The 23165-nt window shown below is 43.4% G+C and overlaps 1 protein-coding gene across 7 annotated transcripts; it reads left to right on the top strand.

The window, feature by feature from the left end:
* The first annotated feature begins 16287 nt into the window (after window positions 1-16287).
* LOC127305653 (uncharacterized) lies at window positions 16288-22815 on the top strand. Of its 7 annotated transcripts, none has more exons than XM_051336162.2 (6): window positions 16288-16656; window positions 16780-17865; window positions 18082-18148; window positions 18251-18341; window positions 20425-20487; window positions 21610-22815. In XM_051336162.2, exons 1-2 carry the CDS (start codon window positions 16426-16428, stop codon window positions 17731-17733), a joined length of 1185 nt encoding a protein of 394 aa, XP_051192122.1. In that variant the 5' UTR covers window positions 16288-16425; the 3' UTR covers window positions 17734-17865; window positions 18082-18148; window positions 18251-18341; window positions 20425-20487; window positions 21610-22815. The 7 variants fall into 7 exon arrangements, 5 of the variants coding, with proteins under 5 accessions (XP_051192122.1, XP_071679043.1, XP_051192124.1 ...); XM_071822942.1 differs by lacking the exon at window positions 21610-22815 and adding an exon at window positions 20835-21388 and having other exon boundaries at window positions 18248-18341; XM_051336160.2 differs by having other exon boundaries at window positions 16296-16656; window positions 18248-18341.
* The last annotated feature ends 350 nt before the right edge of the window (window positions 22816-23165 follow it).

The raw sequence follows: 23165 nt of genomic DNA, 5'->3' as shown, positions 1-23165 counted from the left end.
GAGATCTAAAATTTGGTAGCAAAATCATGCATTGTTAAATAACTTTGAACCCTATTTATTTTAGAAGAACTAATTGTACCCCTTCTGAGGCTCCGGAACTACTAACCCTAGTCCCGTCGAACCTCAATTAAATTGATGATATCTTAGGGTTAACTTCAATACCTTTAACATGTCATATCATCATCCTTGTATGTGCATTGCATCAATGCCATGTGTTGATTGTTGTTCTACCTTTCCGGTATTTGCTTCTTCGCGATCGATAGAGCAAGTGCTGAGACGATGAAGATTGACAGCACCGAAGGTCAATGTCTGTCCACCGACGAACAATTCAAGCATGGGATCTCCGAAAATCCATATTGGTTTGTCAGGGACAAAGGCAAGCCCTAGCCTGGTTCATATTATGATTTCGAAATGCTTTACTTCTGGTTTCTACATATTGCATACGATTCCAATATGTTTTATCGGCAGATATAGTTATCCTATGTGTGTTGCATTACCATCCTTGTAGCCTAAATACTCTGATCCACTGCTCCCAGCAAGACTAGGTTTGAGCTATGTGTGCATCGCTAGAGCCGTTATATCGAATATGCTTAGCCATGCTTAGTTGACGAATTCTGATCCATCCGGTTGATGAATCAGAGCTGCGAATGAACCTAGTTTGACAGGATGACGTGGTAAGATCAGTGATGATAATTAAACATGCTTAAAGGCTTGGATGGGCCGCCACATGGGGATGTGGTGATTTGACTCGTTCTCGCCGATACTAGGACCTGAGGTTCCCGCCTTCGGAACCAAGACTGAGCGTACAGCCACACGGGGCCCATGGGAACCCCTTGGCCCGAACTTGCCTAGCTTACCCATGAGTCAATTAGTTTGCGAGTTCCATTTGGCATTCTGCATGGCGAAGGTGTGGAAAAGGTTTTCAAAGGTGCATCATACAGGGACGTGGCCGGGGTGAAGGATGCTGGAGGCATTGAACTGGATCCCCTGCGCACAATGACCGGGACCGCCTCGGAGAATGGCTACCTACGATGACGGAGCTCCCCAGTTAGATTGACTCATGGAATAGGCGAAGCAAGGGAAAGGTTTTGGTCGACCACCCTCTGCCGGCACACCAAGGAAGTGTGTAACGTACGGCACTAAGAGTCGGTCGGCGCGTGTGGGTAAAGTTGTACACCCCTGCAGGGTAAATCTTTTCGAAAAGCCGTGTCCACGGTTACGGATGACTTGGGGAACTACGTGTTGATCATAGATAACTTTAACCTAATCGTAAAACTTGGAATCAATGTGTGATAAGGATCCCTCCTCAGGGTATCGAGGGGGTGCTCCTAGTTGATAGGTTCAGCATATGATGAAGATTCGGTGGATTCAATATGATAATCAGTAGAGCTAGAGATATCGCTCTCTTATCCCCTTTTAAAATGATCTGAGTAGACGAGCTTCTGCTCCTTCTTGTTTTACAAAGGAAAACCGGCTTTCTGCAAAATAAGCTCCACATAAAGCCTCGCATACCAGCTTTGCTAAAAGGTTGTACTAAGTCTTGCTGAGTCCCTGTACTCAGCTTTGCATGCTTTGTTTCAGACGAAGTCGCTCCAACAAATGGTGGTTTCTAGGTCGACATCGACGAGTAGCTTGGGATTCCCAGGTGGCAGCCTGGAATCTATGGGCTGGGACGTCGCCGTTATGCTCCTGGCCTCTGAGGCCTTTTGCTATCTTGCTATTTAGAATAGCATAACTTCGCTTCCGTTGATTGATGAATTGTCAGGTCAGTGACCTCTGCTTGTAATACTTTGGTTCTTCGCTCAGTTATGAGCTTGTATTACTCTTGAGTCGTAGAGTCACTGTTGTGTTACCGATTCTCACCCTGTAGGCCCTAGAGATCTAGGTTAGGCTTATGCCAGATGGAGATCTGGGTTTGTCTAGCCTACGACCTCCGGGGTTCCCCACACTTCTAAGCAACTAGCCTTTCGAGATAAAGAGGATGACAGTATCAAGAAGTCGAAAAAGAAACCAGATGACCCTGCATTGGGAGTTTCAGCGGTTGGGCCTTCGACAGATGACAATAAAGCTTTAGCCGAAGACGTTAATACTCTGGCGCTCGTCGCAAGTACTCCTGAAGAAATCATCGGCACCTCCAGAGCCACCGGCTCCCTAGACAAGACCCAAGATAAGAAGGACCCTCCTCTCGCTTAAAGAAGACGAGCGGCGTTATGCATCTTTAATTTTTTCTTCCTACAAGTTTTTCTTTCAATGAGGCTTTTTTAGCCACATCGTCCTTAGTTTATCTTATTAATAGAAACTCATGTTTCATTTATGTAATATCCCAGAACATAGGACTAACGAAGGGTAGAACTAGAAATGGGATGTGCATTTCATCACAAAATGGGGGAAATTTTCGCGCTTTATTGTATAAAACATAAGAAGGATTGAGGTTTCTCTCTCGTTGCTATTAGGGTTAGGGCAAGGAGAGTGTGATGAATTTCGACATGACTTCTTTTGAAACTTAGAGTTTTGGGAGGATTTGAATTGTATTTCAAATAGAATTAATAACACAAATGAAGTATAAGATAAATAATAAACCAATGAATTATGAATTATGAATTCATAATTCATGCACACATCTTATATATACAAAACTTAATCACAGGAATACCAATCTATATAAATAAATTACAAGTGAATATCAACAAATTTACAAAGAGCTCATAAAACAAAACTTGAGATTTATTGATATGCACACATAGATACATTGTCATTGCAATATCCTTTATACAAGAATTGATGAATAATAAAAGACAGAAAATAAAATTACATCAATTGAATTGATCCTAAACTAAAATCTTGATCAATCTTCATCTTGTCACTTTCCAATTCTTGAATGATCTTGGAAACCTGTAAAGCATCAACAAATAGAAGGATTGTCTATTACCAAGTGTCATTGACACTTGGCAGTAAGAAAGAAATAACAATGGAGCTGATAAGCTTGGAGGCAGGGAGCAAGTTCCAACCCAGGACAAGAGGGAACACTGCAGCAGTGCACCAGCAGGAGCAGGGAGTGGAGCACAAGACAGCACAACACACACACATACATTAGCTGTCGACCAAGGAGCCCAGCATAAGTTGCTATAAATAGTACAGTGCTTAGAGATAGGATAGAGTTCATCAGATCATCAGGAAGAACAGCAAGAACTGCTCAAGAACCACTAGTAAAGCGTTTCACACATTTATCCAGGGAAACCAAACACCAAAACCAACCAATCATCCATAGATCATGGTGACCTAAGGAGTAGATCAACCAGGAGCTAGGAGGTGAAGGGCTGTGATCATAGCAACCATCCAGAAGCTCTGCATCAACAAACAAATTACTTTCTAGGAGCTGGAGCAAGGTATACATCATACCTGGATGGATCTCATGATCCAATCCATCATAAGCATGCTCATACACACTTGGTGTGGAGCAGATTGCTCCACTGGGTTTATCATCACTTGGTAATTACCAAGTGATGCCAAGCAGAAGAGGCCAGACCAAGATCTAGAGAAGATAGTCACTGGATATGCTTAAGTGCTAGCTATCCATGTTACCAAAACCCTAGAACAGTAGCCAACTAGCTAACCTAGCATCATATGATGTGTTTAACCATCAGATTCACCCATTTTTCATCAAAAGCATCCACAGGGCATTCACCTAGATGATTCCCAACTGTGGAGTTTGTTCATATTTTTATAAAACCCAACCAATAGCCAAATAGGATGCAACCAGATGCAGTAGCTAGCTACTGAGGTCACATGCTAGCTTAATATGCAAGCAAAGCCACACAGGCTGATAGTCTTCATCACCACACAGGTTCAGACAAGGAAATCTATTCCAAAATCATACTGGAATTCATTTAAGCAATAGATTATACAGTTAACTCATAACCAACACATGGTTCATCAAGGATAGCTGATAGAACTGAATACATGGCAACAACATGACATGCACAGAAGGATTACTGAAGCAACTGCTCCAGTAATGCCTATCTGGCTATCCAAGCTAATTAACCAAGCATAACTGCAAGCTCAAGTAACTTAAATAACCCCTAAGCATGCATATAAGTCACTGGTAGAGCATCAGTAGCATCACAAGCTATACAGAGTGGGAAATAATCCCCAATAAGCACCACAGGCTAACCATTTGGCAACCAGCAAGAGCTGGAGTGCCTAGCCAATGGCTAGAGTAGCAGCCAAGCAACACAGAGAGTCTAGCCACCAGGATCTATTGATCCAATGGATCATTGGATCATATAGAAGACACAGGAGCACCTCACAAGCATCACAAGTGCCACAGTAATAGCTTGGCATGACAGTAAGCATCACCAGCAAGCAAATGCATAGCAATACACCTAGACAAGCAAGCAAAGGACACCAGTAAGCCTAGGTAGCATGTTGAGCATGGCACAGCAAGGCATAGCATGGCAGAAGCCATGGAGAAGGGCAACCATGACCATGAACTGCAAGCAACATACACCTGGCCAGTAACCAGAGATGGTTTGGTTGGCCAGGGCTTGCAGAGAGGAAGCATAGGATGCATATGCGTCAGCAGCAAGGCCCTGTATGATCCTTGGATCATCAGGAAGCCTGGGAGTAAGAGGAGGAAGAAGTACAGTAGCATGGAGGCGCACAAGCATGGTGATGAGAGGGAGGAGGAGCAGGAGAACTTACCCGCGCATGGAAGCAGAAGCTACGGCATGGCGAGGCAGTGTCCGCACGGCCGTAGCAGCTGCAAATCCAGGGAGGACGCCAGCGTTACGCCGACGAGCTCCACGAACAGCGCAGCACCCTGGGGACGTGGCACAGGCTTTGCCGAAGCAGCACCCGCGCCAGGTCAGTCCCAGGAGGATGCTAGCGTCGACGACGAGGTCCACAGCTTGCCGGAGACCATCAATCGCTGGAGGCGATTTGCTTCCAGATCTGACTGGGTGGCGATCAGGAGGAGGAGGAAGGATTTGACGAAACCGTGCGGACAGATCGATAGATCTTCGCACGGTGGTTCAGGCGGTGTCGGTGGCGAGGCCAGGGGCGGCCGGAGTTGGCCGGAGCGTGGCGGCGGCCATGGCGGCGACGCTATCGCCTCGCAGTCGCCTGAGCGCTAGGGTTAGGTTAGACACGAGTGAGAGACGGAGTGGAGTGGGCCGACGCGGTCGACTCGGGCCGAGTTGGTCCGGTTCGACCAGGTGGGCTGACCAGTGGGACCTGCAGGGGTATTTTAGTCTTTTGACTTAGGGTTTGATTTAATTCAAATTTGAATTCAAGTCCTATATTATAAAAATTGCAAACAAATCCAGAATAACTCCAAAAATTCAAGAAAAATAGGAATTATTCATAGAAAATATTCCTTAACCAAAATAAAATATAAAATGAAATAATTGATGAGAATTCAAATTTAAGAATTTTAGATATTAATTCTTGATGGAAAAAATTCAAATTAGCAATTTCCTTAGATATGTAAAATTAGGGAAAATTCCAAATAACTTTAATATATTCAAAACTCAATATTTCCAAAAAAGAGAAATATTCTTTTATTATTAACCTTTTTATTTAAGGTTAATATTTTCCAAAGGAAATTCTATTAATCCTAAACCTTTTCTTCTATTAGAAAACAATATAAAAGGAATATAAATTACTGCCAAAGGCATAAATATTAATATTAACTCCAATCCATCCAAATGTTAATAAGAACTTCAGGGAAAGGGTTTCAACATAAAATAATACACCCATGCATGCATCATTTGGATTTTATAACATTGTCCTTACCGGACAATGATGCTTCTTTACAGAACCCAAGGTCCAGGTTCCATCCAACACATCGAACTGCACTATCTCGCAGTCACCAGGCAAGTTCACTCTTGCTCATGCCATCTTGATTATGTTCTATCAATTTAGTCGCAAAGCTATATACTTATCACTCCTGCATTGAAAATGAAATGTTACTTTTCCAATTATGAATGGCAATGGAACCATGGTATGTGTTGATGGTGGAGGTTCCATTGCAAGGGTTCTACTCATCTAGGACTAATTACCAATGCCGTCTAGTGATTCTAGCACCGTACATTTCGCGTTAACCATAAGATCTATAATGGCTCTGGGGAAGTCAGCTGTATCTTTTCCCTCTCGCATATCAACGGACTAGTGATAAGGGTTACCTGTATCGGTCTATCTTTGGTAAAGGTGAGGACAGTGGTCCGTAATGGTCTACCATTAGATACAGGAGAGGGCAGACTTATTAAAGGTCTATGATGGATTGTAAGGGTTGTCCGGGTCGGTCTATCTATGGTGTATAGGACAGGGCACATGAATTGTTCGGAACGGTCTACCTTAATGGTATAGGTGAGAACAAATGCCTGGGTCGGTCTACCCATAGATAAAGGGCAGGACATACTTACAAAAGGGTGGGTCTGCGGGGTCGAGGAGAAGGCAGTGATTGGCTTGGATCTTACACCTGGCCCCACACCAAGGAAGTGTGGACGAGAAACGCGTCTCGGTTGGTATCAAGGATAAGTTCTCTTATGGGAAAAGTAACGCACCTCTGCAGAGTGTACTAAAATTGTGGCTTGTCACTCCCAGTTCCGGGAAGGGAACTATGAACGCGGCAGGAAAGGAACTCCATGAAGTTCTGGTCAACCTGTGAAGACTGGCGGGCATAGTTTTCAATATAAATAAACCTTTTGAAGAAATGTTTGCGAAACATGCATTGACCTGAGATTTTCTGATCAATGGTCGTAGCTAGAGCATCAAACACCTTTTCTCTTTTGAACTTGCTGAGTACCTCTGTACTCACTTTCTTTCGACACCCTTGCTAGACTGTGACAATGAAGTGGAGGCCAACGACGGAGCACTGGAAGGAGGCTACGAACTGGTCTACGAGGAACCTGATCTATCCGGAGGAGTGGAAGGCGTGGACTACGGAATAGTCTACGAAGCTGACAACAATGAGGCGGAGGAGTAGTGTTCTACCCTAGACAACTTAGAGCCGAGCAGCGTAGTGGCATACATAAATAAGTTGCTGAGCTCAGTTTGAGTTTATGTTAAGTTGTAATGGATCTATATTAGTAGCTTAGGTGTTCTCATCGGACCTGTGAGAATACCAACTTGTTAGGACCATGTTTGTAATATAATCTGGAGTGTTATGACCTGCAATGTTTCTGTTGTACCACTCTGAGGGATGTGATATTTGTGAAGAAGTCCCTTCATGAAGATCATATCAACAACTTGTATACTACAACATGCAGTGGTATGTTGGATCACCGCAATTTATCTGAGTACCGAATTAGTTCGGGACACCCGAACAAGTTCATCAAGACTTTTTTTTTTGCATACTACCACGAACATTGATTTCGGCCCATACACTCGAGAAATAAGTTTGCGGATTGTTATCAAAGATTATACCCAAAATTACCATCTAAAGCCTCTGAAAATACGAGTGCTGCAATAGAAGGTAAAATAAATGGGACTTATAAACAAATACACAATTATCCTTCCCTAAAGCCTGAAGACTACGCGAGTGCTGCAGATAGCAAGGATAAGAACTATGTACTTACAAACAAGACCCATGCCGGTACTTTAAACTAAAGAAGTACTAAAGAGCGACGGAGTCGATGGCAGACATAGTTCCCTTGATTCGTTCGGGGGCTATCGCCAAAACATACTTCGTCGGTGGAAACAAAGTTGCAAATACGACAGGTTTACCAAACCTACAACATGAGCTGATCACTCAAAAAATTTGTTCCCGATAACTTTCATACTTGAGCATCATAATACAGATGCCAAAATACTAACGAGCATTAAAATTTGCTCTGCCAACGGCTTCTAATGAAACAATCGAATGATAAGATATATCTAGCCAAAAAAGAAGGTACATATAAACACCTTCGATGGACTCAAAGTTATGCATAAAACTAATGCACCCAAACAATCGGCTGCAATAAATATCGAGTGCATAAATACCATCATTACAACAGGAGTATATATGTTATCAGGACTTCTCTTCTGGGTTTTTTGCTTCATCATCTACTTTTGAACTGTCCTCCAGCCTATCAATCGCAATGGCAGCAGGAATTTTCGCCTTAACGAAGAGATATCCCACATTACCATCGGCATTTGCAATAGCCATCAAATTCGTAGAGGGATATCTGGAAAGAACAAGGGCAAAGGCAGTTTCGGTTCCAGCAATAAGTTGTGAACGAATTAGACTCTGGATCTTCTTGACATTGCTAAACTTTGACATCAAAGTCAATAAAGTAGAAGGAGTTTCGTTCAAGGGAAACATTGTCTTCCATATCATCTTCAAACCAATGTAACACTTGTCAAAGAACCGGTGCACTTATTGCACCCGATCTTGGAATTTTGCAACAATGACAGCCTTTGATTGGTTCCTCCAGAAGACTTCGTCAAAGCATGCTAGATTGGTCAAGGCATTTACGCGTTCATGCACACGTTGGTTTTCTTCCGACAAATTCAAAGCTATGACTATAAGAAGCAACGATAGAGATGACATCAGAAAGATATCCTTGGTAGTATTAAAGAAGCTAAGGAAGAGGAAAATACTTACAGTTCAAGCTTTCTGTTGCTTTCTGCAACTCAGCAAGAGCGTATCATTCTGCGTCAGTGGCTAGCTTGCCCTTCTTCTTTATAATGGCAGCCATGGCGTGAATACCGCGCATATACTTTTCCATCTGGAGAATACGGGACTTCATACGCCGGAGCCGATCATTTTTAGAATCACCACCCGAAGGACCTTCGGTAAAAGAAGGTACAGGAGCCACCTGCAAGACACATCATTAAGTATGTTATGGAATATGTGTACCTTCAGCTGGCATTACTCCCATCGGGAGCGTACATTCAAAACATTAAAAGGAGCATTGCAAAAAGGAGGTATTGGCAACATTGCTAATACAGGATTCATTACAATAAAAAGGCCTTTCTGACAAGGTATTGTTTCAAACAAACGGACGAGATTACAATTTGTTAAAAAGAAATCAAGGAGCTTGAGTCTGGGTCGATAAACTTGGACCAGCAGGTGACTTGTTCGCAGAAACTAACTCAAGAAGCTGTAGCGGACACTTGCACGTTGATGATTTGTAAAGGCTCAAGTCAATAACTTGCCCATCTTGCTCCTTCAGAAGCTCCTTTGTCATCCGTTCCATATCGGCTTTAAAGCCATATCCCATCATAAGCTGGAAAGCAAGGAGAGCGCCATAGGTACGCGAGGTACGTTTGAATACCTTGATAATTTCCTTGGTGTCGACGGCGAAAGCATCCGTTAGCTATTCCAGAGTCTTTTCTTGGTTGGCCTTGGGGAAGATCATGGCATGCATCCTCGACATGACTCCTTTGTTCTTCTGAAGAAGGGCTTGAATAAGCTTGCTAGACTCGAATGTCATTGACAGAGCATCGACAGGAGAATCATCCGAGAGCTTGTCCAAAGCATCAGCAGGAATATCGGCAGCTTCTGCAAAGGATAAATAGTAAAATTTGAGTTACAATAAGATTGAGAAAGGGAAATTCAAAAGTTAAGTCAATAAGGATTACTAAGCAGGGCCAAAGTGGATTGATGAAGAAGGTCATCCTTCTCATTCCTTTGGGCTTCGGCTGTAGCCCTTAGAGCTTCCTCATCCTTCAGTTTGTTCTTCAGCCGCTCAAGCTCCTCCTTCAAAGAATCTGCGTTCTGGCAAGCTTTAGCAGCTATTTTCACTGCATTATTAAGCTTTGAAGTAGTAGATTCAACTTCCTTTTGAAGTCGAATATTATCGGGTTTAATCGAAGTGAATTGAGAGGCAAAACCCTTCAAAGCAGTGATGACCGTTTGGAAGTCCTATAAAAAGAAGAAAAAAGTAAAATTTGTTAAAAACAATGGTATATTTCTCCAAAAGTCCACGTTCAGCTGTGATCAGTCGAATATAGGCTCGGGGGCTGTTAGAAGCAAACCCATCATCAAAGAAAATGAAGAAACTTACATGTCTTTCGGAAGGAGGAGGAGAAGCTGTAACGGCAGCTGGTGAAGAAATCTCCTTCCCTTTAGAAAGGGAAGAAGATGTTGAAAGTTGGGCTGTCGGGGCTGCTGCTTGAGCCGAAGCCTCAGAAGCTGCAGGAGCTGGCTTGCTGGAATTTGCCTTAACCTTCTTCGAAGGAGGCTCTATGAAGTCCTCGTCGCTGTAAGCATATAAACCAATCAGAATGAGTACTAGAATACAAAGGAGTTCTTAGAGCAGTAGAAGGAAACTTACAGGTCAAACAAATCATCTTCGTCTGCGAAGCCGCCAGACGGTCTTTTCGAAGATTGCATGTTGGCCTTCTCCGGAGCTGCATCAACAAAGGCAGCATGATCAACATCATCGTCATGATTTGACTCCGCCGTATCACTTATGTCATCAGCAAAAGATCTATGGTCTGTAGAAAGAGCTTCGGGATTTGCAGGATCATTGTCTTCGTCTTCAGAGTCCTTATTTTCCTTAGCACGGGACTCCGTAGGGACGGAAGAATCTCCCTCCTCAAAGATCTTCATCCGATATATTCGGAAAACATTCGGGAGCTGACAGGACCTGTCGAAGGAAATGAAGGTTTTTAATAAAAAGGAAAAGAGCACATCTCGAATACAAAAGTTATTGTGGGTATGAGAAAAAAGTTACCTCATTCGGTGGATGGTCGGAATCGAAGGGTGCTTGAGGAGCTAAAAGCGGAATTGAGTCCTCTTGACTGAAATGAGTCAGGTGCCTAACTTCATCTAATAATTCCTTCTCAGACAATTCAGCAACATTTACTCTGGTCTCATCCATGGGACCCGAATATAACCACATTGGGTGGGCTCTGGACATGATTGGTTGGATTCGACGTTTCAAGAAAACAGCTGCTATTTCGGTGCCCATCATAGTCTGACCATCGGACTCTTTGACCTGAAGAATTCTGTCGAACAATTTATCGACTGCAGGCTTTTCTTCAGGTGACAGTATATTCTTCCAAGACTTTTTCGGCACAGCTTCAAGAACATCAACAAACTTCGGCAGACGCATTTTTGCTACCGATGAGTCTTTGATGTAGAACCACTTCAGTCTCCATCCTTGAACTGACTCTCTCATCGGGAAGTTGAAATAGTTCGCTTCCTTGTGAACAACAAATCCAACTCCACCGGTGATGAAAGAACCGCTACTACAGTTATAGCATTTTGCAAAGAAGATTTTCTTCCACAAACCCAGTGGGGCTCGATGCCCAGAAAGGCCTCACAAAGGGTAATGAAAATAGCGAGATGGAGGATCGAATTGGGAGTCAATTGCCATAACTGAATCTCATATATATGAAGAAGACGCCGGAGAAACTCATGGGCAGGGAGAGAAAGTCCACGGTACAAGAATGACATGAACATCACAGTAAAACCGGCAGGAGGATTGGGGCATGAAGCCGAACCTGGAAGGATGATGTTCCCTTCGTCGGCGGAAATCAAACCAAGGCTACGAGCTTTCTTCTCATCGCGCTTGGTCGTTGTAGAAGCAGGCCAATCACCGGGTGCAGGCGCCGCGGTTGAAACCTCCGGTGCGAGCACCGTGGCAGAGACTTCCGATGCGCCCTTCTTTGACGCGCCAGATGTGACCTTGACGGTGACGCCACTGGTTGCGGCCCCGACGGTAGTTGTAAGATTCTTCTTCTTCACCATCTTGGAGAATGCTTGGGAATCGGAAGAAAATCAAAGAATGGCGGCGGCTGCGGCGCGGTAGCTTTGAGGAGCTAGGACGAACGAGGAAGAAAGACTGTGACAAGGGAGAATAGAAAGAGTAAATTTCTTTCTTCTCGTTTATAAAACAAAGGTTATCAAGGGAGATCTGTGATTAGGTCACCACGTGTCGTTGCATCTATCCTACTAAGGGACATTTCCTCCACTACGCGCGGAAATCAAGGAGGCATCTCGGTCAATGCGCAAGGACCAGTCATTTCCTAACTGACCACGCAGGAGTAGGGTGGGCCCGTCAGGTCACGTCATATCAATCGAACCATTGCAGTAACAACGTCACTAATGATGTCATAAGAAATATTGGTTCAAAGCATCCGAAGAAAGCATCTGAAGGAAACATCCGAAGAAAGCGTCTGAAGGAAGCATCCGAAGGAAATTGTATTATCGAGTTGCTTGACTTGAGTCTACGCACGGTTGCAAGCATCCGTCCCCAGACTCGGGGGGCTACTCCCATCGGGAGCGCTGGACGTGCACCCGATAAAAATTATGGACTCGAAGATTTCATACGATCCAGGATCATGCCCGGGGACTTGATTCTGAGTAGAGTAACGTTGTTTTGCCATCAGCAGTTAACCAGCGTCGATTTATCAAGTAAAACTGGGCACGCTACTCAAAATCCTTTACGTACTACCAACAGGCATGACCTTACTCGAAGATATTGAAGACCCGATATAAAAAGGTATCAGATGATCACAACGGTTCGCAGAAAGCGTCGGCAGCATAAAAAGAATCGAGTAGTATAACTTGAGTCTACACATGGTTGCAAGCATCCGTGCCTAGACTCGGGGACTACTCCCATCGGGAGCGCTGAACGCGCACCCGATACCAAAGGCATTTCTGTTTCGAAGGAGTCAAGATCTTCCGGCAATTATGAATGTTCGACAGAAGACAATTTTAGTCCCTGCCCGAAGAAGCTTCGGCCAGTCACTCGGGGGCTACTGATGTGGGCATTACCCTTCGGGTAACTAGTATTATGCTACCTCCTACGCCCCGACCAGGGGCCCATGAAGATTGTCCACCGACCAAGGTGGGCCGATATGTCGGTTCCAAAGAAGGATTCTTGATGAACAAGGCAAGAAGACGAAGAAACAAGGAAAGTTTAGACGTAGGACTCTTTGTAACCTAGTCGAACCCGGACAGAACTCTTGAGACCTGGCTCGCAATATAAGGGCCAGAAGAGGGTCTGCCGAGGGACACACAACCACCGTAGCCATAACCACCGCAAGTCTAGAGCTAGGTCATCAGAAAACTTAGTCTCTCGACGAGATCGTAGTCGAAGCCTTCGGCTACCCCATTGTAACCTGATAGTTTCAATAATCAAGATCAGACAAGCAGGAAGTAAGGGTTTTACCTCACCGAGGGCCCCGAACCTGGGTAAATCTCTCTCCCCGTTTGTTTGGTATCCGATGTCTCATGTCAGCCTGCAGGATTCCGTCTACCCTAAGCCCCAAAAGGTGGGCATTGCCGAGGAGCACCCTCGTCACCATTGCTTGGTGGCAAAACATTCAGTGTTGATCATGCATGTTCCATTGGATTTTAAGTGGTATTCAGTTTCGAAGTATACAGTGTTGAACTTCCATGTTGCATTGGATTTTAACTGGGATCAGTTTCATTTTTCTTTCGTTTGATGGAAGCAAGATGGGCAAATAGGAAGGATGTTAATGTCAATCATTTTCCTAATATTACTAGCTTTTATTTGCACTGTTGTAATTGCTCCCGGTACATCTTAGTTAGAGAACTGTAAAAGAGGATTTGTGTTTATAATATTTTAGCCTATTATGTCACCACCTTGTGTAATGCATGAGCATGACTAAACGAGTACATACTAAGAATGAATTAGAATCTCAATTTTTCTAAGAATGAAAACGAGTACAGACTAAGAATGAATTAGAATGTTAGAAAATTTGAGAATATCAATTTCCTAAGAATAAAAATGAGCACAGACTAAGAATGAATTAGAATGTTAGGAAATTGAGATTCTAATTCATTCATAGCCAATCTAGAAGCACTCATGTGTTCATATTAGGTGAGAAGAAGTCATATTTGTTCTCTCAAACTTATAGAAATGCAGTCTAAATATTGTTTGTGAAACATAATGTTAGTTTGTATGCAATGATTTTGATCTTCTTGAAGGGAGTCCTCTGCGTCTGACGGCTCCGCCATATCTTCACATACCGTCATGGACCTCCCACAGATCCGAATCATAGTGGGCAACACTGATTGTCGGCGGACCACAGCAGCCACCTCTGTTCTGCAACAACGCCACCAATTGCCGCTGGTAACCCACCCCTCCACTAGATTTGTCCATTCTTGGGTCATTTTCAAGTTATATATTTATGTTAAAATTTTAATTGGGAAAAGCTTTGACGCTATAATTTCTGGAGTGCTGGTATTATTTAATTTTGTGCAAGGAAGCTTACACACTTTGTTTGGGTGCCCACTGTAATAATGGCATGTATGCCAAATCAAAATCTCAGTCTAATATATGGTGTTGGTTTTCTTAGCAAGACAATAATAGTATAGGTTTGAAGATTGTACCTTTAACTTTCAAAATGAAAACAATTCTAGCAATCTAGCATAAGTATTGGAATACCTGATTATGTGACATAGAATATCCACTTATGTGACATCTGTAGTTTTTGTTACTCCATACTAGACCTGGTTAGTGATTACTAGGTTTTGCATCTGCGCATTGAGACCTCTCCTTTTTGCTCTTTTTGCCCCGACTCTAGCGCTTGGTCGGGTATTTCCTTGCATTGTGTTACTCTTCATCTTCCATTGGTGGAGGGCTGAGAGATTAGTCGCCATATCTTCCTAATGCTCCACGTTGAGTGAGTCTCTTACAAAAAAATCTCTATGGTTGATATCTCCCTCATTTCTCAGATCTTTTGGTTCCTTTATAGCTTGGTCATCTTCTTTACTCCCAAAAATTTGCATGAGTTGTTAAGAGAAGATAGTTACAATGATTCCGCAGTTCTTACATATTAATGTGCAGTTGTGTCGCTATCTGACATATACTCCAGCAGCAGCAAGTTAGAATTGAGAAGGGATTCCAGAGAGATAATTAATATGTATGTGCTGCCTCTATAGTCTATTCTCTGAAAAACCGTGTTTCCTAGATACATAAATATGTTGCCTTCAGGTTAGGAACAAACTTTTGGTTAATGTTGCACAATTTGTTAGCATGGAGTGCTACACGAATTTCATAGTTAATAATTATATATTCTTGAGGCATAGAGCTAGCAAAGAAAATCTGAATATGGTTGCTGAATATACCTAGCTCCAATTACAGAAATACCAAGAGGTTAAGACTAAGTTTAGTACTTCCTCCGACCCATATACTAAATCTGAGACAAGTAACATGTGATGGAGGGAATATTTGTTTTGTCATAATTTCTTTGAGGCGCTAATCTGGAAACATTTTGATGTTATCAGTTGTGAGGGAGATATTTTTGGGAGTAATACAATGATACCTAATTAGGCAGTATCGATGAGGCATGATTTTGTCTTCTGATTCTAGTAAGTAAGTGCATGCTTGATTTAGTCATATGATTGCGGATTTCTTCGAACATGGTTCAGTTTTGAGCCTTTGATGTAGTTTACTTCTCCTAATTGTCATTACTGCACTGCATTTATTTATGCGCTCTCAGATAATCAAAAAATCAGTATCTATTAATTCAGTCTAGGTCTACAGGTTTGCTAGATGATCTCATGACATGCATGACCATGTGGTCAAATGCTAAAATTGATAACAACGACGTCCTAACAGCGCTTGAAGGTTACCATATACTTTGTTTTTCTCTTGAGCCAACAAAAAGGTGTGTCATCTCATTTATAGTTTGTTGAGCTCAAAATTGTTACTATGTTATTGGAAACTAACCAATTTTGTTAGTCTATTTGTATTTACTGTTTTACAATCTCATTTTTCTTAGCCAGTAGATTGATCCTGACTTTGTTGCTTCCTGACATATGTAGTTTCAGTTTTGCACTTGGTATGGATATTCAGGTTTAGCCATCTAATATTTAAATAAACTACACACTCCCGTGTGAATCATGCAATTAAGATGAAGCCATGCCTTTGTACAACTAAGATTGACCCTTTCTAAAGGAATGGAAAGCACAATGCCTATGTTCCAAAGGATTGTAGCAAAAAAATGTTGAATTTAGGTTTTGTTCAGATATAGTGTGCTAGGATGGTGTGTCATTTATGGTTCAAAATTAAGCTTACCGTTTCTTCCCGGTGAACATATCCTTACATGTGAATTGAACAATTCTACCATAGAAATCACAGTGTTGCTATTTTTTTTTATCTCAAACAAATAACTTTGTCTGCTCTGATAAAGAAGGGAGTATGGATTTTTTTATCTCCGGAAATAACTTTGTACACGCAAGGATGGGTGAGGAAGCAATCGTTACCGTCCAGAGTGGGGTGTTGCTTTGAGATCCGGAGAAAATGAATGGAAGAGGATTTCACTTCTGCACCACACTTTGCACTACAGCAGTAGCAGCACCCCGTGAGACACGGCATAAAGGAAGTCAGAGTGCCCGAGATTCCCTGGCCATCGTGCAAGCACACGCCATCCCTCTCTCTTGCATCGCCTCCACTCCACTGCTTTCTCTTTTCCTTTCACCATCTCCTTCCGCGCCTCCTTTTCTGTATCCCGGCGATGTCAGGCGAGTCGCTCACGCGCAGCAGCGGCGGCACTGCCCACCGCCGCAGCAGCTGTGGATCTGGCTCCCCATGGTCTCATACCCGCAGTATCGAGGAAAAACTCTCCGATCCGATCTCACCTCCCAGGCTCCTCTGCGCTTGCAAAATCCCCCTATCCCAAAAAAGATCCAATACCACTAGGAACCCTAACCGAGATTTCTATGCCTGCAGTAGAATAGGAACAAATGTAAGGAATTTTATCCCTTCGATTTTTGCATCTCGATCTGCGGTTTTTGCGTCTCGATTTGGTTTGTGTGGTTGACTTCCTTTTTAATCCCCCCATTTTTTCCCTGTTTAATGTTTGCCCCAGGAGGCGTACTCATGCAAAACATGGATATGGGTTGATCTCGTGCGGGACTATGTTGAGCAGTTGGTCAGTCTGCGAACAAGAAACCTGGAGGTTCTTGAAAAAGAGCTTGCAGCCGTACAGAGGGAGCTGAAGTTGAAGACTGATGCACTCGTTTGCAGGGAGATAGAGATGGAGGAGCAGGGCAGCATCCACCAGGCTGCAATTAGTGAGCTGAAGGCTCAGCTTGTGTCTCTGCAATTCCAGACTAAGGCTCTGAAATCCTCTGCTTTGAAGTTCAAGAAGATTCGCATGTTGATGCTTATGTACGTTGCAGTGTGCTGGTTCTCTGCCGGCTCATTACCAATGACACTAGCTGCAACTCTTCGGCGCATCGGTCGTCGATGTCGCTGCCCCTTTCTTGTTCGCCGCCGTCTTCGATGCTGCTACCAATCCCTTGGTTGCCTCGTTCGTCGACGCTGCTGCTGCCTTCTTGTGGCCCGGCGAAGAAGGAGGCCTCTTCTTTCTCATCCTCAACCCCAGGCTCAGCCACAAACCGGTCAAAGGATACCGGCTCGCCGGCGGGAGATATCAGAGAGGCTACGTACTCGGGCAGGGGGTAGAAATCACTTGTGGATACTGCCCCCTCCAAGGAATGGGAGGGTACTCTCCCTGGACTTGACCCGCCAGACATTGCCTGCAAGAGGCGGCAAGGCTGGCAGCCCCGACGACGACGACGGGTGGCGGACAGGCCGGGAGACAGAGCAGTCGCGCCCGCCTCCCGCGGATCAGCCGCTCCCGGCCAGAAGAAGGGGCGCGCGAAGCAGAGAGGGTCGCCGACGGAGCAGGCATGGCGGCGGCGGCGATAGAGGATCTGGAGTGGGGAATTTTTGGAGTGAGAGATTTTTGAGGGAGAGGTGGGCAATGGCTACCGCGGAGGCGACAGAGTCAACAGTGTTGAGGGGAGATGGGCAATGACGACAGAATCTCCGTGTCTACCGGAGTAAAAGCCGGGGGAAAGCAGCGATCCATGCGATGGAACAAGTGCACGCACATGAATTCCTCTTTCCCTACTCTTCTCCGGATCTCAAAGCAACCACATTCTGGACGGTACAGATTACTTCCTTACTCATACCCGCGTGTACAAAATCCATACTCATCTAAAGAAGTTAGTTTTTGTACTTCCTAATTATCTTAATGTGATGTTCTAAATTTATTTAAGATTGGTGTTCCATTATTTGGATAAGAAAAGTTGGAGAGTATCAAAGCCGCATCTTGGGTGTGGTATAGTTCACTTGATTTACCTTTGTCGGTGGCCTGCAACAGGAGACTGCTTCTACTGGACGTAAAACGGGGACGTGTACATTAAGTATTTTGTTGGTTACGGGATCATGTATGCCACCACCCACTTGTGTATTTCTTGTGACTATCTGATATTGTATGTGCTTTCTCTGATCACATGCACTCATGTATTATACCTGTTTCATTTCAGCAGACCTTTAAGCGAGTTTCTGGAAAATCTGGTCATGAAGTGATGCAATATTAACAGGCGCTGCGTTGATGCTTGGGATGGTGAAACCTAAAAGGTAGAACAACTTCTCTTGCTACCTGGAAGCTATTTGTGGTCATTGTCATATCATCATAGCTGACATATTCAGATGTGGTCTCACGTAGGTCTCAGGCCGAGGCTATTGCATCCAATGTGATTATCTAAGATTTTTTAACATGTTGACATTCAAGCGTGGCAGACCATTGCAATATTCAGTTGATTCTTGTGTTATGTCTTTCTTTGGCAGATAACAATTTTTAAATATAAAGAAAATCCGTATTATTGGTTGTTTGCTTACAAGACACCATATGCTGATATGCCCCATATTGTTACCTCCACATGTGTGGTTGTGCATGGTGTACTTTGTGGGAACTATAATAACTTCATGTGATAGTCTTATTGTTGTGTCTAATGGCATATTTTGTACATGTTGATTTTTTCTGACGAATTTACCTTTGTGATGTATTATCATACTAAATAGATATTTTTAGGTAAATACTAAAAAGATATTTTTTTCGTGACAACGCCATGCAGGCGGGCGGCGAGGCGAAGCTCTCATGTCTATCTAGTACCAAACAAAGCCAGCGTCCTCCGCGCACGCGCACGCGCACGCGCACGACCGCATCGGCCAGGCCGGCCAGCCAGGCAGGCCAGCTCCCTATCTTTTCTTTTCTTTTTGTTTTCTTCTCTTTCCTTCCAACGCTGACAGCTGGGACCCGTTGGCCGTATCGTCTTCAACCTCCCGGTTCGGTTTGAGTTCGATAAGAACACGCGACTTAACTACCGACTCGAAATCCCCAGATTTTCATTTTCGCCCCGATTCCGTTCGAATCCGTGCCCCCTACGCCACGAAAACTCCCCCATATATACTCCCGCATCGGCCTCTCTCCGTTTTCCTAAAAATCGCCAACCCTAGACCACCAGAGAGCTCGTCCCAATCTCGCCGGAGTTCCGCCGTCGCGAACTTGAAGTCGAGGTTCCAGGACCTCCCTGCCTCCACTATTCTCTCTGAACTTTCTACATCGTCGACCGCACTCTCCTCACCCCTTTTTCCGTCGCACAGGACCACGGGAACGAACAGACGAGGACGCCGGAGTTTCGCCGGACTTCACTGACAGCTGCTCAGGACGACTCCGACAGACTCCGTTGACGCACGCGGCACCACCAAGGAGAGGAGAACCCCGTCAAGGTCTTCGCCAAGCCGGGAAGCACCAGTACACCGTCGCCTTCCACACCCGACCACCACGTTCATCTCCGTCTTCGTCCATCTGGTAACGCTCCGAGGACAGTAGTATAGCTGTATTTGTACGTAGAACCAGTAGCAGTACGTTCTGCAACGTTTTTTTTTTTTTTTTATTTCTCTCACGTATGGTACGATCGATCCAATCGATCAGTTCGTCACATGAGCTAGCTCCTGCTCCGGCCAAAACTTTAGAATTTTATATCTTCAAATCTAGAGCTCCCTTTTAGATTTTATTTCTTGCGTTGAATTCGTAATTAAATTCTCTATCTACTGTTACTAATTTTGCAAATTATAGAATTTTTGAATTTATCAGTTAAAAATTGAGTTTCGTATACTATACGTTAAATTCTGTCCTTCACGTGTCGCCGGAGCCGCCGAAGCGGAGCCAAGCTGAAGCCGCCAGCCGAAGTCCAGCCGAAGCTGAAGCCGAGGAGCGCCACATCCGTCTGATCGAGATCCGATGCTTCAGGACGCGCCACGTTCCTGCTTAAAAACAACAAAATCTGAATACTTCCGAAAATCATAATTAAATAACCGTAACTCCGTTTTGATCGATTCTTTTTGCGTTAGTTTCAGAATTTTATTATCTACACTTTGGCGTTGGAATTTTCAAATTATAAGTAACTAATTTTCACGTTTGTAATATTGGATCTTAAACCTCAATTTGAAGATAGTTGGAGTTATATAAATCTTATTTAATTAATTCATGTTCGAAATCAATGCGTGGGATGTCCCCTGCATGTTAGACTTGATGCATAATATTTTTGGTTGAAATTGAAGTATTTTATCATTATATCATAATTACATGCATGCATATAGTGTGAAACATTATTGTTGCATTGGTTATTCATTGAAATTATTTTTACTTTTGAGATAGATTGTGCGGAGTGCGCGAGTGCTGCCGAGGAGGAATATTGTTTAGAGTGCTATTCAGATCAAGGCAAGTTACACCTTTGTTCATATGTTGTCCCAAGTTTTCTACTATGCATGTCTTTTTCCTTCAAATGATTAGTATGCATGTGTAGGATGTTTTGGTAGATTTTACTTGTGAATATTTTGCAAGTTGCGTGCTATTTTGCCATGAGTAGAGTTACACTTAGAAATAATTCTACTTGATATCCCGCCCATAGGAATGCCTAAATTTTTCTAAGTGCTATGCTTATGCTACGTAAATATCGAAAGGGGTTCGAAACAAGAAAATTTTCTAAGTACTTGAGCTCTGTTTATGAGCGCAACTTTTCTCCCAAAAGTCTCCTTCAAAATAAAACTAAATTTTCTTCTGGGCAGAATGGTTTTGACGGGACAACGAGTGGAGATTGGTGGAGGACTGCCGCCCAGGATCAAAGAAGTCTGCCATGTTCCAGATGTCAGAAGCTTCCAGTGCAACCGCAATACAATATGGGCTCTGTCTTGGCTAAGTACTTAGTGGGAAACCTCGCCTGGGTACCGCCATTGGGAGGAATTTTGGGCACGGGCGGATCCGAAAGGTGGAGGGGCTACTAAGGAAAAGCTTCATCGTGACCTCGTCCTGGCCTTAATGAAGATGAAGAATTTTGGCAAAAAGGCTTGGTTGTGAATTGTGGGTAAAGAGCGCAAACTCTCGAGAGTGTTAACATGATCGATCAGCCGTGTCCACGGTAAAAGGACAATTTGAGCATCTGAAGGATGGGGCCTCTGAAAGATTTCCTCTCTCTTTTCTAAGTAAATGTTTTCAAAACCCTATGGCGTGTGTAATATCGTCCATAGGTGGGTTTTTGGGACTTGGTGTGTAATATCCAAGTGTTTGGGACTTGGTGTGTCATATCCAAGTGTTTGGTTGAGATTGGACGCTTGGTGTGTAATATCCTTGTGTTCCACTTGACCCTATATTAATTATCAAAGTTTTGCAAAGTAGGATAAAGGAATTTTCTCTCTTTACTAAGTAAAAATTGGCTTTACGCAAATAAACCTCAAGCCTCCTCTTGTCTGCCTTGCATGTAGATTTAGTCAATTTTCCCCTTCTTGGTGTAATTTGCATACATTCAAAGTATTGACCAATTCTATTGGCTGCACTCATGTGCAGAATATGAAGGTTGAAGAAAGGTGCGCTAGGATCGCAGGTCTACACTCAATGAGCCTGTGGCGTTGATGGACTCAATTTATCTTAAGTTTTTCGTTGCTTTTATTTGAGCTAGCCTTGAGCTATGCAAAGTTGTAATAAATTAAACTCTGGATTTATTCGATTCGTGTAATAATGACATTGTGTTTTACATGGTATTTCATCGACTGTGAGTGCTAGCTTATGATCCAGGGACTAGCATGTTAATCACAGGGACTTAGGATCCTACCCGATCCAAGGTTTTATAGATGGTATCAGAGCACATGTTGACTGTAGGACGTGACCCTAGGATTGGATAAAGACACTATAGAAATAAGACTTTCTATTTTGTTAAGTTATTCATGCACTTAACGTCTAGTAATTCTTTCCTTACTTATTTTGTTTTATGCCTCTAATCTCTACTCTCCAACTTGAAGATGACGAGCTTCAACTACACCACCGCCGAGGACTTCAAGGATATTCGCTTTGGAGCTTGCCTTCTTAACATCGTTGAAGAGTTGAAGCTACCTGTACCTTTGATCAAGGGAAGTCTTCTGAAGAGATTCCACAAGGAAGGTTGTTGGGGAGTCAAGGCGGTTCAACATGGATGTGACACCGAGCCGAAGACCGATGACATTGTGATCAACCTCGTTAGCGACTCAATGGAGAAGGGCCTTAGCATTGTCATGCAGGAACTTATAGGGCGCCTATGCGGACGTCATTCGACGGAACTGAAGGGCCACTACTCCTTTCCCTTTGGAAGGCGCGACGAGAAATGCGTCCCCATCAAGTTAAGAAAAGCGGGTAGGAAGGTTGTCAAGCGTCAACGACTTCACTTCCAGGACTTAGAGAATCACATCAATACTCTTGAGGAGGAAAGTTGTTTTGAGCTACTAAGGAATGATGAACTATGCGGCCAACTCAAGGAGAAAGACAAGAAGATAGAAGAGCTAGAAGAGATGATCAAGGCCCAAGGAGAAATTCCAAGCGCAGGACAAGAAGTTCCAAAACCAAGAGAAGAGAGTCCAAAAGAAGAATGAGACGATTAGAAACCAAAAGCAGAAGAGAACGTATTTGTTCTGATCCAACATCTATGCAAGAGTGTGTGTGGGGTGATATGTGTGTTAGATGGAGTAGCATGATTTTAGTGATTGGATAGTGACAATATGTTCAAGATCTAGTATGGCTTTGCATTTCTTTTGCTACCTCACTAGGGATAAAGTGAATGCATGTGCTATGTTCGTCACGTGACAGTAGTGATGATCTTGTTTGTTCAAGGTAGCATATTTGATATTCAAACTTCATGTCAAAGTACTTATGGCTATGCTCTGTTAATTCTTAATACAAGATTGATGAAGTTTCTTTCTTGTGGAGTATAAGAGAGATGTGTTGCATCATCTCTATGTTAGGACGTGATGCCCATATTAATTCTGATCTTACATATACTATTATGTGCACCTTCATATCGCATTGATGAATTGTTATTTGTCCACCACAACTTAAAGAGAGAATAGTCAAGTGAACCCATGAACCCCGGTCCA

The sequence above is a fragment of the Lolium perenne genome, chromosome 6, assembly GCF_019359855.2.
Source record: "Lolium perenne isolate Kyuss_39 chromosome 6, Kyuss_2.0, whole genome shotgun sequence".
NCBI classification, from domain to species: domain Eukaryota; kingdom Viridiplantae; phylum Streptophyta; class Magnoliopsida; order Poales; family Poaceae; genus Lolium; species Lolium perenne.
The sequence above is the reverse complement of the archived record's forward strand: the minus strand, read 5'-3'. Positions and strand labels throughout refer to the sequence as shown.